General features: G+C 35.0%; 1 protein-coding gene across 1 annotated transcript in view; it reads right to left on the bottom strand.

Moving 5' to 3' along the window:
• Window positions 1-17,936, bottom strand: part of LOC107568682 (actin-binding LIM protein 3-like) — a 76,249-nt gene that overhangs the window by 54,401 nt on the left and 3,912 nt on the right. The window contains exon 2 of the mRNA XM_016254661.1: window positions 13,042-13,179. Coding sequence (XP_016110147.1) covers window positions 13,042-13,179 — 138 coding nt within the window. The remainder of the gene's footprint in view (window positions 1-13,041; window positions 13,180-17,936) is intronic.

Raw genomic sequence — 17,936 nt, 5'->3', positions numbered from 1 at the left:
GGCCTGGGGCTGACTTGCTATGCCACTGATACCATTTATAAATTAACCAAAATCCTGCCCTAAAACAATGAGGATTTTTACAAGAATGAACATTGCTCTCACTTAGGACGACAGCCTCAAACATGAACAGGTATTTTTTCAATTTACGAATTTTTAAACCGAAAAAAACAGTTAAGTTAGAAGTGCACCAATGGTACTTTTCTCTAATTGTCTCTATTTCAAGCACAATATGTGATACTTCTGACCTAAATGTCAGAGAATAGCTGCTGCTTAGTGAAACGAGGACTCATTATCCCATATGATGCTGCTGGCTCATGGAGTTCCCAAACCGACAGCTCTTCACCGAGATAGCAAACAGACATGCACACTGGGCAACGTGGTACTGAGAGAGGGCACAGGCTAAGAGGGTGAGACAGCATGAACGAAGACCCAGAGGGCCCGTGCTTTGTTCTGGAGCCGTGCCTACTTCCTGTATCCCTGACCACAAGGCAATAATCCTGAGCTCAACTGGACGGATGAGGATGATGGAGCTCTTCGAGGGTCAGCATGAACAATATAACCATAGGCCTTTTAGAAAGAGATGAACCGGTCACTGCTGGTCTCTGCAGAGGCACTGAAAGGCCAGATAGATTAATGAAGTGAGAGCAGTGTGAGAGCACATTCAGAGACTTTATTAAATATATTTCTGTATCAATGGACCAATTAGCTGGTGGAATGCAAAAACAAAGTATCTACGCCAGTTATATAAAATCGAGAAATTAAAAATACAGATGTGTCCAGAAGTGAGGATTTTTCCCCCCTCACACTATTTCCATAGCATTGTGTCATGAGAATGAAAGGATGAGAAAAATCACAACAAAAATATAATTAAGCTAACGCATTTATGATTGACTGAAATGGGTTGATCAGAGGAATCTAAATGCTTTTTAAATGGAGTGGTCAAGTAATTAGTGAAGAACATTTCAGTTCTGAATGGCGCTTAGAACAGCAGTTCATTGGCTGAGAGATTGTTGGGAGGAACGTCCTCTTTCACAGTTGCCATAGCAAACCTAAACCTTCCACGGTTGCCCTAGAGACAGCAGGGTCCCATACAAAACGCTTGAGGTGTGAGATTGCTTATTTGTGTGGCTGTCCAAGTCACTTTTAGACAACCTGTAAAGACCATCTTCGTGTCATGTGGAAGGCATGACTAATATCAATTCTGATAGTAAAGTCTATATCAAATTGGTGTTGTGTGGCTTCCTTCAAGTTGGCTTCAGGATCCAGTTCTGAGGTAAGGTGTGTCTGTTTGGGCTGGTGAAAACTGACTAGGGGTTTTGATGGCTTGGAGTATCTACTGTACATGTTTAAATAAGGAGCACATGGAGAGCCAGTTTAGCCCTCCTAAATACCAGCTAGCTTCACTAAAAACTGTTACTGAACGTTCAGTTATTTAGATCATATTTGGGAGGAGTGGAAAAAGCAATATTGAGTTTTGTAAAAAATTCATAAAAAGTAAAATGGTTAAATTACAAAGATAAAATAAGATCTATGGGGTCTGTGAAAAAAATTTGAGAGAGAAAAAAGTTTTGTCATTTTAGGGAGTTATGATAAACGCAATAAAAATAAATGTGAGTTTAATTGAAAATATTGAATTGATTATGTTTCTCTTCAAATTTATTTATCTAGCAGAACAGATATTATTTTTCAAATAATATTTCAATAATTTGACATACAAGATAACATGTTTATCTTCATAATATCACACTTTCATAGTACAAGTGTGTCTAAAAGTGGCTAATCATCACGGAGTACTTCACATTAAAAACACCTGCTTTAAATCACAATATTCTTAAGATAATAAAAAAAGAAAATTCCACAGCAGAACTTACACGTTAGCTTGTTTCAAGCTATATTTCGGGAAATTGTTATTCATATATACTGTTTCCGACTCTCATCCTCTCTCTCTCTCTTTTATTCACTGTGTTGAGGCATTTGCTGCTCAGAACTGTGGTCATTAAAACAGACCTGATTAAGGACCAGCGGGAGGGATGACTGATAATGTATTTATCAGCAGCCAACAGATGCAATTAAAATGCCCTTCTTCAGGACTTTCCAGTACCCCGGAACACTCAGTACACTCCTATTGCCCCTTCTCCTCTACTCCATGCTTCATCCCTCCAGACTTTTGTTCCTAGGATTTTCTTTTTATCGCATCAAGTGTTACAATTACGTTTTATCATCTTTAGTTCCTCAACACATGGCGAGGTAAGCCAGAGTAACAGGTAGACATCTCTGTCTCACTCTTTCTGTCACTGTTGTCCTCTTTCACTGAAAGAAAAAATATAATAATGTTAGTACCCTTTCTAAAAATAATTATACTTATACAGTGGGGTTCAAAAGTCTGAGACTATCAGGAAATATCTATGGGAATGTACATTCAAAATGTAATTTAAACCTGGTAATACGTGTTATTTCTAAAGAAAAAACATAACTATATAAATGTTTTAGATTTTTCAAGATTCACATTTTGAAAATGTTTAAACAAAGTTGCATTAAGTATAAAAATAAGAAAATAACCATGCAGCTCAAAAAGTTGCTGTTGTCATTAAATTGTATATTTATATAAAAAAAATGTATGCTGATAAATAATTTTCAAAGAAAAAAGCATTAAATTAGATAAAATGGACTGTTGGACCTCACTGTATATGTGAGAATTTAAATTTACATATAAACATTGATCTGTAATACATATTATACTACATTGTCATCAGCTTTTTCAACATCAATTCATGATTATGCCAGTAATATCACCTGAATGGATTTGTAGATTATGCTCTATGATTCACAGCACAGCATGTGGCTCTGTCTATGTCAACGGTCCACTTCTCTTTCTGCCCACACCTGTCTGTGCCTCTTTCTACCTACCGCGTCGCTTCTTTCCTACCTTGCTGGCACTAATAGGAAACTCATCAACTGTAATTAATGTGCTGTTTTGACTGAATGAAAGATGGAGTGAGAGTTTAGTGAGAGAAGAGGAAGCGATTAGTCCCCTCAGGGCCCTACACGGCCCTCCACTGAGCAACCAGATGGTCTTTTGTGGAGTCAGTGAGTAACTGCAAGTAATCAAGGGAATGACAACAATGAAATTATGCATATGTTGACAAGAGATAAATAAATCCAAGGGGTTGAGGTTTCCTCAGAAGTGAGAGTAACTCTTAAGCATTTCCCCTTAAGTACATATCTTCTGTTGTCTATCTAGTGCATAATTTAATATTTCCAAGCTTGAGTAAAAATGCAGTAACTGATGACAACACTGCACCCACAAAGACTCCACCTTTGTTATCTACAATTTTTTTTTATTCTGCTCATAATGTCACTACTGTACATCCAACCAATATACATACAAACTGTATGTATAAATAAAACGGCCACTGTATCCCATTTCAAAAATAAATAAATAAAACTATAAAAAGTATACTGCTTATTTTGATCATTATATTACTATCTAATAAAATATGAGTGATCTATAGCAAAACAGCCACTTCGAACTCTTTTTACAATAAAATATTTGATATAATAAAAATTATTTAAATATGAAAAATATTAAAGCATTAATTAAATAAGTACATATTATATTATTTTATAGTATTATATACTATATAGTACAGTACAGTATATGGTATAGTAAGTATTACAGTGTTATGTTATTCTACATAATATCTAATAATATAGAAATATGAAATATAAAGAGCTTTGCTACGTTAATTTGAATAAAGCAGACATTTTACTCACTAAAAAATAAAGGTTATCACATGCTGCCGAATGTTAAAAATCCACCACTCGGATTCCACCACATCACTGCGACCAGTATCTCTACACTCAGTTCCTGCTTCCTGTTCAACCTCTAAACCTGATTTAAACAGAGCGATATAATGTTTTCAGCAGGTCGCGCTCTGTTTCTGTCTCGCTCGAAGGCTGTGCCTCTCCTTCAGCTGCTTTCATTAACCTACTAACCTCTCTGAAAAATGCCTAATGATGCACGAGCCTTTCAGGTCTAAGACAGGCAATATTCATTCCTCCAATCCAAGCTTAACCTCACCGATTTGAGCTCTTTTAATCTACATTGACTTAGACTAACATTTTCTCTGACATGAGCCATTTGGCAATCATAAAGTTACATGTATATTATTCACAGGTTGTAGAATAAATGCATATTGCTTTATTCATAATAAATATAGACGGCCCAATTTCCAGTCTGGGGTTTTGACATGCGGTAGGCTAATCCATGACACCTTTTCTAGATCTTCAGGAAAACACATAGGAAATGCAGTCTCTAATACTGCCACTGTCCTTTCATCTGTGGAAGAATGTCTCCCCAGCAACTACCGCATGGGCTTACTGATTGGACGGGCATATGTTGCCATAGTTACGAGAAGCTCCCATCCTGCTCAGTCTTCCTCCTCTAGCGGCTGACAACTCAGAAAAAGCGGGGCTCCACTCAACACATATAGCAACTGATTGTTTTACTGACTCCATCACAGCCGCTTTATAATACACAACTAAAGTAGTCTGATGTTCAGAGCACCTCACATTTAACTGTCCAATTGTTTGTTTGCTTTACTCTCTAGTTCAAGAATTTCTAGTTTTATGAATCAACAGGCAAAGAATATAATTACATCTATGCAAAACACCTATAGTTTGAGTTCGGTTTATTTTGCCAAACAAATTAAAGTTGTATTTATCTGTATATAAAATATCAGGTATCAGATTTTTTCAAATTCGATTAGGCTGATGAGACTAGCATGTCATTATAGGAAGAGAATCTGCATATGCCTGGAGGAAGAAAAAAAAAACAACAACATTTTACACAGCCAATTAACTCTCAGCTTTTAAAAGGGATCTGTTTTGACAGACATCTTAATGACCTGCCACTCCTGTTCAGAAGAAGCAGTGCTGAACAGCATTATTTGATTTGTAAAGTAAACTAACTGCTTATGACTTACAGCTCTGAGAAGAATCTGTTGACTATGACAAAATTGTAGACATCTATGTTTATTCAGTTGTAAAATACCATTAATTTGACCCTGAAATTACAACTAACTTGCAGATGCGGACGATTTGCTTAAAGGGTTAGTTCACCCCAAAATGAAAATTCTGTCATTAACTCTTTCCCCGCCATTGACGTGTTATCTCGTCTTTTAGAAGACAACGCTTCTCAGCCAAAGACGAGTTTTTACGGCTTTTTGTGTTTTCCCTGTTATACACTAGGGGGCGCTATTACTATTTCTGAACGAGTACAAAACCTCCCGAACAAAACGTGTACAGGATGGAGAAACGAGCGATCTCTTATGTAAACAGATGCATATGAAAAATAATGCGATCATCAGCAATGGCAGCATATACATGAAAACTGCATAATGTTACGGCGTAAAATGTTGATCCAGGAAGTGGTATATGTCTGCGCAAGCTTTGGAGGTGTTGATAGAGGCGATTTACTGGATTTATGCTTTGATAATCGTACTGAATATTACCCAGGTGTAGTTTTTGATAAAAATGTGATTTTCTCACCTTTTTGCTCAAAATAATGCATTTTTATGAAACTTACCTATATTAAAGTGTTGATAAAAAAAGAATGCTTTAAGCTAGAATAAAACTTGTTTTTTTTTGTTTAAAAGTAGAGGCTCTGATTTTTATTTTGGTGTATTGCATATTCAAATATTCATACAGCAAAATATTCTGGAGGCCATCAAATTTTAGTGAAAATCATCAAAATCGCTGGCGGTGACTGGCAACTTTTTTCAAAAATGCTGGCGGGGAAAGAGTTAATTACTCACCCTCATGTCGTTCCAAACCCGTAAGACCTTCGTTCATCTTCGGAACACAAATTAAGATATTTTTGATGAAATGTGAGAGCTCTCGAAGGTCGAAGGTCTTACGGGTTTGGAAAGACATGAGGGTGAGTAATTAATGACAGAATGTTTATTTTTGGGTGAACTATCCCTTTAAGAATTCATTAGGCATGCAACAATGCACCAATGAAAACTATTTTAATTTTTTGGCCAATATCCTCTAAACTATCAATATTCAAATTCTATACTATTTTGTCTAAATAAAAAATAAAACACAAATGAAAAACATTTTCAAATCAATAATTTTAAAAGCTAAAAGTAAATTTAGTCACCCCTACATTATAATGTACAGTATGAAAAATGGATAATGTTTTTAAAGATTACTTTTAAGTGAGTGTATAATGATGGCAAATGTAATCTAAATGCAAAAATAGGGGAAAGTCACATATCCAGTAAATTTTTTTTAATGTAATAAACATTACTCTAAGTTGTCAGGTTTGAAAATCTATACTGGTGAGTGTTTATTGCAACAGTCACCAGTAATTGTCCATAAAAAACATTGCCATTTCAGATAAACTTTCTCCCTTTTGGAATTCTATAGCCACTACTTTGCAAATTTGCTCAGAACAATGTCCTTATCACACACAAGAGCAATGGAGAGAGAACAGAGCTCAAGTGGAACTGTAACTTAAAGGGATAGTTCACCCAAAACTAAGGATGCAACAATTCACTCAAGTCACGATTCGATTCGATTCGATTCACGATTTTGATTTCACGATTCGATTCGATTCACAATTGTAATTTCACGATTCGATTCATGATTTTTTTAACAAAATGAGATTTATTAAATTATAAATGAAATGTGTCCTTTTATTATTGCTTGGACAGAATGCTGCACGTTTCTTTGTGAAATTGAAATAAAACACTATAATAATATACTAACTTAGCACTTGCATATTATTGCTCTTTTGATTGCTTCTATTGTCCTCATTCGTAAGTCGCTTTGGATAAAAGCGTCTGCTAAATAACAAAATTAAAAAATGTAAATGTAAATAACAAAACTAAATTTAAAATTTAAAACAAGCCCCAAATCAAATAAATAAGTAACACACATAAAATAAATATCTTCATATAAACAACATAAGGCTTTGTCTGTGCTCTTTCCATTTAAAATTAGAGGCAGACAACCACTGCATTTTAATCATGATCCAAACAAAGATGCTGCATACATGCAACATGAGCAGTTTTTAATTTAAATTACATTGTATAATTTCGAAATTTGAAGCAAAAACAGAATGATTTGACTAAAGTTTTGTGAAACTATACATGAAAAATATCTGCATGAAACAGAAACAGCAAACGAGCTGAACGAGACGCAGATTCATTCTCTGCCAGCAGGTGGCGCTTAAAGCATTTCCTTGGTTTCTGCTGTAAATGTGTCCTTTTATTATTGCTTGGACAGAATGCTGCACGTTTCTTTGTGAAATTGAAATAAAACACTATAATAATATACTAACTTAGCACTTGCATATTATTGCTCTTTTGATTGCTTCTATTGTCCTCATTCGTAAGTCGCTTTGGATAAAAGCGTCTGCTAAATAACAAAATTAAAAAATGTAAATGTAAATAACAAAACTAAATTTAAAATTTAAAACAAGCCCCAAATCAAATAAATAAGTAACACACATAAAATAAATATCTTCATATAAACAACATAAGGCTTTGTCTGTGCTCTTTCCATTTAAAATTAGAGGCAGACAACCACTGCATTTTAATCATGATCCAAACAAAGATGCTGCATACATGCAACATGAGCAGTTTTTAATTTAAATTACATTGTATAATTTCGAAATTTGAAGCAAAAACAGAATGATTTGACTAAAGTTTTGTGAAACTATACATGAAAAATATCTGCATGAAACAGAAACAGCAAACGAGCTGAACGAGACGCAGATTCATTCTCTGCCAGCAGGTGGCGCTTAAAGCATTTCCTTGGTTTCTGCTGTAAACAAAGCAACTTATGGCAAGATGAAAAGAAAAAAATACCATCTAAACTTTTCTAAATGCAGTATGTTCCCCTCAGACATACATTCATATTAACTCCTACCCCTAATTGAATCGCGATTTGTTTAGCATTGTAATTTCACGATTCGATTCATGATTTTTTTTAACAAAATGAGATTTATTAAATTATAAATGAAATGTGTCCTTTTATTATTGCTTGGACAGAATGCTGCACGTTTCTTTGTGAAATTGAAATAAAACACTATAATAATATACTAACTTAGCACTTGCATATTATTGCTCTTTTGATTGCTTCTATTGTCCTCATTCGTAAGTCGCTTTGGATAAAAGCGTCTGCTAAATAACAAAATTAAAAAATGTAAATGTAAATAACAAAACTAAATTTAAAATTTAAAACAAGCCCCAAATCAAATAAATAAGTAACACACATAAAATAAATATCTTCATATAAACAACATAAGGCTTTGTCTGTGCTCTTTCCATTTAAAATTAGAGGCAGACAACCACTGCATTTTAATCATGATCCAAACAAAGATGCTGCATACATGCAACATGAGCAGTTTTTAATTTAAATTACATTGTATAATTTCGAAATTTGAAGCAAAAACAGAATGATTTGACTAAAGTTTTGTGAAACTATACATGAAAAATATCTGCATGAAACAGAAACAGCAAACGAGCTGAACGAGACGCAGATTCATTCTCTGCCAGCAGGTGGCGCTTAAAGCATTTCCTTGGTTTCTGCTGTAAACAAAGCAACTTATGGCAAGATGAAAAGAAAAAAATACCATCTAAACTTTTCTAAATGCAGTATGTTCCCCTCAGACATACATTCATATTAACTCCTACCCCTAATTGAATCGCGATTTGTTTAGCATCTCAACCGATTTGAATCGTCATATATTTGAATCGATTTTCAACAGGTGTCCTGACATTTTATCCTACCCATCCAATTTTCCTACCAGGGCTTACTGTGCATGCGCAAATCAATATTGCGTCCTTTTTCTTATGCTGAACAACAATATTTAATGTATCTGCATTACTGTAAGGGTAGGTTTAGGGTTGGGGTAGGTGTAGACGTTAATAAAACACAATCTAATAGGTAGAAAAAAATTTTTTATTGTTGGTTTCCGATAGCTGTATCCCTTCTAGCCACAACCGTGAATATAACACATAATTACTGTATTTGCATTACTGCAAGGGTAGGATTAGGGTTGTGGTATGTGTAGACATTAATAAACCATTAATATCAAAATATCTACTTTTATGTTCCACTGAAGAAAGAAAGGAGTAAATGATGTCAGAATATTCATTTTTCTGTGAATTATCCTGTCTGACAGTTTATGGATGGTGCTCATACTAGTGAGTCAAGTAGGTGAGCTGGTCTATTTATTGTTCCATGACATTTCACTCAGACATACTGTCAAGCATTCAGCTCAAATGCCCCACACTTCGAGTTAAAAAGCAGCAAATTTGCTTACAGAAAGACCAGAAAATGGGTTTCTGAGAGAAGATAAGATTATTCAAACATATTCTCTCTTAAAGTATTTATCTTAGCAATTGTCATGCTGTTTTTAAGTAGGCTCTAACTGAAAATTATTCATTTACATCTATTTACATCCCTTAAATATATTTAAATCCATCAGTCAGAATGTATGGATTTATGAAGGTTTATCAATAATAATGTAGTAATGTACAAGTAATTTTAATTAAAGGGATAGTTCACCCAAAAATTGTGTAAACAATGAGTGACGTATACGCGTGAGAGATCACTTCCGGCGCTTGCATAAACTACGCCAGAGCGCGTACACACCTCACGCACCGGATGCCGAACATTTAAATCTGCGTTCGCGCTGCCATTGACCTAAAGAGTGCAGCTGTCTGTCATAAATAAAACAACATCACAGTCTTTTCAGCCACACAGTATCATTATTTCTGTTACAAACATTCAAATCACAAAAGTACTGGCATAAAAGTTTATAGTTCAGATATAAACTGTGTGTACGATGTGTATGGTAGTGATTAAAATAGAGTAAATCACCTTTTGAAAGTAATTTGACACTTCAAATGAAGATTTATCAATTACATTGTTACGCCAGTAGGTGGCAAAAAGGGGCTGTTAAAATTTATTTGTCTTTGAATCATACAAGAGATTCGCTCAAGAAGTACATCTTGAGTGAGTCATTTAATCATTAATTCATAAATTACATGTGATTTTGTTTAGTTGTCTAATGTTTTTTTCTTCAGAATCATGAGAGAACCACAACTTCCATTGGGGAAAAAGAAGATCTCATAGTCCAAATCACTGAAATCAAAGTTCAGTATTATAGTGTAAGAATGATAACATATCCACGTGTTCTAGGCTATACTAATAATAAAATTATAATCCAAAAACTCTTTTTAAAGGAGTATTTACCAGGTATGTTATTTACCATAATTTATTTAGGAGAAAATGTAAATGTGCAGTATTTCTGAAAAAATAAAAAAAATAAAAACTTTTTTTTTTCTTTTTAATAAAATCAATTAATTGGAGATGCTTTTGATTATTACAATTTAATGGAACAATTAAAATGGAATCCAGAAAATAATGGAAAACAGAATTTGGTAAAGATAAAACTGTAAAACTCAATTAATTAGACAGGCCTTTTGATTAATACAATTTAATTTAACCATTAAAACAGAGTATAGAAAAATGAAAATGGAAAAAAAAACTGAATTTGAAAATAAAACGCATTTCATAGGGCCCTATAATTATAATACATTTTTGGTGGTAATAAAAATAGATTTAAGTGAACAATAGGCTTTAAAATGACTTAAAATACATATATAATAGCAATGAGGCAATAATAATTAGTTAAAATAAAGTATCAAAAGCAAGAAATCATATGGTTTTAATGAACAAAACTGTTAAAATACATAATGTATTATAAACAATAGAGCTAATGTACATTACGCATTACAACAAAGGCCTGCAGGGGGCTCCAATGGCCTGATTATTATTTTTACACATTGCTGTGCGATCTAATACTTGTTTAATATTGACCAAGCACCATTTAATTCAAATGTCCACTTAATCTTTAATATTTGGCCATTTCTTTAGGACAGAAATGCTATGTAGCCACTGTAATTAAATGAATATGTGGACATCAAAAACGTGTAAACTCAGAGTTTGAGCTTTTATTTTGAAATCTCGATGTATTCTCCTGAGTTTGCGTAGATTTATAAATAATTTACCTTAGATATCATGCAGCCTTGGGAAACAGTCTAATAATGTGTTTTATGGATTCTCGTCCGTGAAATGCGCCACTTCCGGTATTTTACCGGTTAGTCGACGTGAGCAAAATGAAGTCGAGGATTTAAAAAAATCGAATAGTCAAATAAAATTGACGAATCGCGACAGCCCTATTTGATATCATTATTTAATCACATTAGAATGGAAACGGGGAATCAAAAAGAATCGGAATCGATAAGCAGAATCGGAATCGATAAAATTCAAATGATGCCCAGCCCTATAATGTACATAAGTTATGATTATTGTTTTATTACATTATGTATTTTAATTGTTTTGTTTAGTAAAGCCATATGATTACTCGCTTTTCATATTTCATTTGAACCAATTATTATTGCCTCATTGCTATTAATTATATATTTTAAGTCATTTTAAAATCTATTGTTTTTGTTACCACAAAAAATTATCTGATTACTCGATTAATTGTCAGAATAATCAACCGACTACTCTATTACCAAAATAATCGTTAATGACAGCCCTAAAATGGAGCTTATGGCTGTTTATGTTTTACTGTGGATATGTGCATGCATACACAGGAAGTGAGTACTGATATTACCCCTGGCTGCCTCCCCTTTACATAAACGAACCAAAAAAAAAAAAGCAGACTGTCACGTGTTTACGAACACCAGCAACTGCGACTCCAATGTGGCCCCTCTGACCTGTGACAGCACATGCTGAGTGAGCTGGGATTCCTGTGAAACACCCCACAAATGTTGCCTCTTTGTCCAATTAACTGGGCCTCAAAGCCCCACAGCTCATCATCACACTCAGTTCTCCAATCCAAACAAAATTCACAGCACGCACTGAAGCCGAGCCGTCAGTCACAGGACTGTAAACAAACCACCGTGCAACAATGCTGGAGATACGAGCTGTTGAAGCAGCATTTGGACTTCTTCCTACACACATAGCGCACAGTTAATACACACACAATAATACATAGCACGAATTGTGAGGTAAGGGGTGGGGTTGAGTTAGAGGTGAAATACATTATTGCTTGAGGTAATTTTTACGGAAGATAAGGGCAAAGCTGAGAGGGCAAATTTGAGAGAGAGGAAGCAAAGGGGAAAAGGACTGTTATTGTTGAGTAACTTCATTTGCTCCAAGGCAACTCATGATGTCATAATGGAGGGAGGGAAACTGCCATTCTCTTTCAATCGCTCCCGCCCCGTCTCACCATCTATGAGCCCCCCTCATCCCCCCAACTATGCCCTAGGGTTTGCTGTGGGAGGCTGCTATTGGCTGTCGGTTTGATAGTGTAGCTGAGAATAACCAACAACCAGGGGCAGGGTGCCCCTCCATACGGTTTCCACAGCAACCCCTTAAATGCAATGCAGGGACCATGTGGCTACACCAGTTTGGGTTTAAGCAGGGAAAAGTAGCACAAATACAACCTTTTTAACAGCTCATTTAACCACAAATGAGTCTATCTCTCAAGGGTTTCACTTCCACATTTTTAATCTAACATAATCTAAAGGTGACGGTACCTGGTCAATTCATATTCACATTCGTTTTACATTTTAATTTCTTGATGCCACTAATGTCACTGATAATTGAGGGCAATGCCATGGGGCATCACTGAACAACCATCTTGACAATGTGAGGCCAGTGGATCTCATTACACAACAGGTCCCTACTTCAGACAGCCCCAGGAGCATAGCCAGCATCATTAAAACAGAAATCCACTGCTTCTAACCACTCATGTCAAACTGCTATTAGGTCAGAGGCAGAGAGCTCTGCTTTAGTTCTTAATGAAGTGCCATTACCAAACAGAATCTATTGGAGATCGTATATCTGAAACAAATCCAAGCCTGTATGCAAGCTTTTCCCACAATTAAAAGATGACTATGAGAGGTCACAGAGTTTACAATGCATTGCATATGGGAAAAAGACTCTTACCTTGGCAGGTGAAGCATTTGATGTGGAAGTGCACATGCTGCACTCGTACCACCTCTCCTTTGCACACCTCCCGGCAGCGAAAGCAGTGGATTGGTCCGGAGCTCCGTTCACTGCTGCATGAGCTTTGCTGATAGGGTACTACTAGGAAAAAGACAAAAAGGCACTAAGTAACGAACATTAGAAAACAGGGGATGTACAATACATCGAGGCATTATTGGTTATTGGCTGATATTAGAGGTTTTTTTAATCATTTTTTAATTTATTATTTTTGGTTGACACTGAATCAATGTTAACTAAAAAAAAAAAAAAATGTTGAAGTACCAAAATTATTAAAACTAAAACTGAAATAAAAGTAAATTAAAGCTAAATAATTAAAATGATAAAAGCACTAAATAATCAAATTAACTGATAAAAACCTTAACAAAAATTACAATGAAAACTAAAACATTTAAAAATAAGATTTTATTCAAATGATTAATCATTACTATAAAATTATAATACAACCACTAATAATTTATTCCATAATTTTTATCTAATAACACTATTAAAATGTAATTAAAAAAATCTCAAAATGAATATCCATTTTTCATACTTTAATATAATGTTGTGATGCCTAAATTGACTCGTAGCATGTAAACCAATTGGTTTTAGAATTAGATTGGGGGGGTGGGGTTCACATTTACATGACCTATTTTTAAAATGGTCTTGTCTCGAAAATAAATCATTTTCCTAACAAAGTAGTAATCTTTAAATATCAGCCATAACACAAAAATAAATATTAATAATGAAATAATTATAGCATTATCTGAATCAGTGACCAATTTCAATATTGGTCATGCGTTTGAGTACAGTGTGTTAAGAAAAAAAGTGATGTATTTTGCATTGTGAAACCAAAAATGTCCTTTACACTGTATTCGTTGTACCTGTACTACAGCTGTGAGTTCTGTGTTTGTCATTATAATGGGCCTGAGGGTTACCTAAATAATTTCCTTTGCTCTCTCTCTTTCTGTGTATTGATGGCTGTACGGTTTTGTGCTGATTGCCCTCATATTAAAGATGCATAACAGGCATTCAAACACTCAGTCAGTGAATAAATCAATTACTGTGCAATCACTGTAGCAAGTGTTGTTTTCGCTTTAGTCTAAACGGATTTAACTGGGAGAAAATGTTGAAAACAGCAAGGGCACATGCCCTACCCTGATCTCCATTGTTTCAGCTACAATGCTGGCAGCAGAGCAAAACTGCCGAGCCTGCGATCAGATTCATCAGCACCATGTTCCCACAGCTCCCTGAGAAACAGAGCCAGGCGACAGCCATGAACACGTATTAAAAATGGGTCTGGCCTGGTAGAGCATACTGGGAACTCGGTTTTAATGTGCATGTTTAATGAGGGTTTTGTGTGCATGTTGGAAAAGACAAATGTAATCAGCGAGCACAATGTGTCAAGTCAGGAAGTGATACTGATCAGATAAACTTGTGAGGGAAATTCCCTAATTTTTCAACAATAAATCACAATTATCAATGTGAATATTTACATTTTGTAGCAGATAACAAATAAATGGTCGATACTGAAATTTGAATCTATTTGAAACAAATTTTAAAATTAATTAAAAATAAAACTCTAACAACCAAAATCAATCATTTTAAACGCAAGTGAAATTATAACAGTGAACAGAATATGAAAAATTCTTTTTGAGATATGCTAAGTGTTAAAATAATAAATAATATTGTCAAAATATCATTGAAATATCTACACAATAAACACTTATGTTGATATACCGGTCAAGAGGGCTGAAAATAGACTTTTTTTACTGCAACAAACAATGTCTTATATTAAAAGGTACTGAATTTCGATATTTATTTTGTCAAAATAAATGAAAAACAAAACAATAATAACTAAAATCCATCATTTTAGATGCTGCAACTGAAATTAGGCATCAAAACATTATAATGAATAGAATACAAAAAGATTATATTCATTTTGAGATTTGCTAAAGACTATAACAGTGTTATTCAACTACAAAAATAAATGAATAATGTTGCAAAAATAAATAAATAAATCTAAATATCTGTGCAATAAATACAAAGCATATTGGTAAGTATCTGAGAGCTGAAAATAGCATTTTTCTATTCAACAAACAATGACTTATACTAGAAAATCACTTCGCATATTGTCATTTTATTGGAATAGAGAGTTTCATTGACTTTTCTTCATCCACAGCTGAAGAACAATGATCCATTAATGCTGTTATGCCTCCTCCAGTGGCTCAATCTCACACTGGTAATATTTTAAGCACTTATTCCTTTGGCAGAGTGACACACTGCCTGGCCAACTTCCAGAGTGGTTTTCTGAATTCTGTGTGTGGCCCTCAGCTCTGCGAGACGCTCTGAGCCCACAGTCTTTTGTCAGTGTAGAGGACAGTACAGTCACGATGCTGTTAAAAGCAGATAACAGCCACACAAGAGAAAATATGAGATGTTTTGTAATATCACAAAACCAGGAGCATTTATGGTAATGTGTGAGAGCTATTTCCCCCAAAGCTTTGCTTTTCTTTGTACCTCAAAGACTGCAAGCACCCCGTAAACTGTCACGTACAATAATGCACAAATAAACAGAGGTGACAGCTCAAAAGAGAATAAATTACATGCCTTTAAAAGACAATATGTCTTTCAGGCATCATTCATCTGTCATTTATGGGTATCGCTGTGCTAAAGGATGGTGGGTGTAAACAGGCTGTGTAATCCCTGCTACAGTATATCATGTGCACAGATATCAGGGGAGGTCATGCACACATGATTAAAGTTTTTAATGGCACCTACATTAGATAGCATTCAAGTTTCAGTGGAAAGTATTACTATAATGGATGCTAAAATCTAGATTCAAATGAAAAAAACGTCTATTATTAATACAGACTTGACAGTCTTCACAGCTCAAATAAAAACACGATCCCCAAATCCCAAAATAGGTCACAATGGCTTAAACATGTGTTGCCACAAATTCCTCTTGGTTTGTGCAGTTATAAAAATGAATGAAATAATATGCTTGATTTACAAAAAAGGAGATTTAGAGAAACCTAGTTCTTCTGAGAAACTTCACAGTAATAATGTTGAGCAATACTGTATATAGCAAAGGGCCAGTAACATCCGGCCGAGGTGTAAGGTGATAACCACAGGACCTAAGGGGCCGCTGCTATTTCTGCCCTCAACGGAGGAGCCTCCTGTGGATTATAGTCACACAGGATTGTGGGAGAGTGGAGGTGACAAGGCTGCTCTCAATTCCTCCATAGCCAGACAGAGGAGAGGTGTAAACAAGATCTTGTGGCCAGACAGAGTTCACTTATCCTTTACAGTAATGAGCACTGGGTGAAGACCTTGAAATCCAGTGCTAGAATTAATGGCACTAATTAAGTAATAAGTAACACTCTTGTTTCCAGTGTCAGAACACTTACTTGCGACAATACTGACTAGTACAGAAAAATGTGATTTTGGTGGTTGTTAACAGCATGGTTCACTGAAAATAACAAAAGTGTAAATGTTTAAATAATGTGTGTCATTACTCGCTCTATCCGATCAGATTCAGCATATCTAAAACAATATAAACTGCATTTAGTTTGATATTGTTGAAACATTTGGCTGAAATATGTTATCAAGATCTTTTATCAGTTGAAAACAGATGTGCTGTTTAATATTTTTGTTAAAAAAAAAAAAATTCAGGATTTTTTGATGAACAGAACATTCAATGGACTAGCTTTAATATGAAATGTAATTTCTCATTAAAATAATTAGTTTTTTTGTTTATCAATTCATCATTCTCTTTTATAGGTTTAAAAATACAATCAAAATCTTTCCACATAACCCCTGAAACCTGCTTAAGAAAAGTGGGGGTGTTCAAAGACCTGTTTGCAGTACATGGGCCTCCGGAGAACCTGACCAAATATGATATACCTCTTACATTCAAGTCAACATTGCTGTAGCGACAGGAGCTGAACTGACCCTGTCAGACAAATGATCACTCCAGCCTTCGATCTGCTCTCAGGGTTACTAATGATTTGGGATTTCAACGAAGTTTAGAGAAATGTGTTGGGTCAGGGTCATCTGATGAACATCCCTAGTGTCACTCTATGAGTTATCTACCTTCATGTCTTCTACAGGAGATGATTCCTTGGATTCTTTAATGGAGAGCAGCTTTATGAAGCTAGATTGCAAACATTTACAATGACAATCAGCTGGATTTTAGTATTGCTCATTGAGCAGAAAGACAGTACTCAGACACTGTAATAAAGATATAAGCTTGGCCCACTAACAGAGCCTGCCAAAATCCCTCTGATAGGAAACTGGAGACTATAGAGAAGACAAATAACACAGAGGTGCACAAATGCATCCTTAATGGTTTAGGGAAAAAAAATGCTGAGTAATGATCAAGAGATCGGGCTGAAGAAGTTATTAAAACTATTCCCCTTCACGCAAATATGTTTGTCAAAGCTAAGTGTTAGTTATAACGTTGTTGTAATAGCAAGGAGCCACAATCCAATTAGCACATCTAGACACTACAAGTAGTACTCTATCTTTGTAAAACATTTTCTATAGCACATGTCTTGCAGTTATTGTATTGGAATGACACTCTGTGTCCATCTTCTGGCTTTTATATCTATGTGGTCCAATAGAAAGAGCTCCCTCAAAGATATCACCCCGTATATGCAAGCCAGGGGAAATGTAAGGACAATTAAATCTTTAGAAAGGATCTGTAGGAAATTCAACCCTGACAAGTTTTGGCATGCTGGTGTTTCACTTTTGTTCCCAGTGCTGCTAAATCATACCATTGGGTTACAGAAATGACAAATGGGTGCTGACTCTTGGCTGGACTGCACTCCAGATGGGATGAGAGCGTGTTTACG

The sequence above is a fragment of the Sinocyclocheilus grahami genome, unplaced genomic scaffold (assembly GCF_001515645.1).
Source record: "Sinocyclocheilus grahami isolate Dianchi unplaced genomic scaffold, SAMN03320097.WGS_v1.1 scaffold1273.1, whole genome shotgun sequence".
NCBI lineage: Eukaryota > Metazoa > Chordata > Actinopteri > Cypriniformes > Cyprinidae > Sinocyclocheilus > Sinocyclocheilus grahami.
The sequence above is the reverse complement of the archived record's forward strand: the minus strand, read 5'-3'. Positions and strand labels throughout refer to the sequence as shown.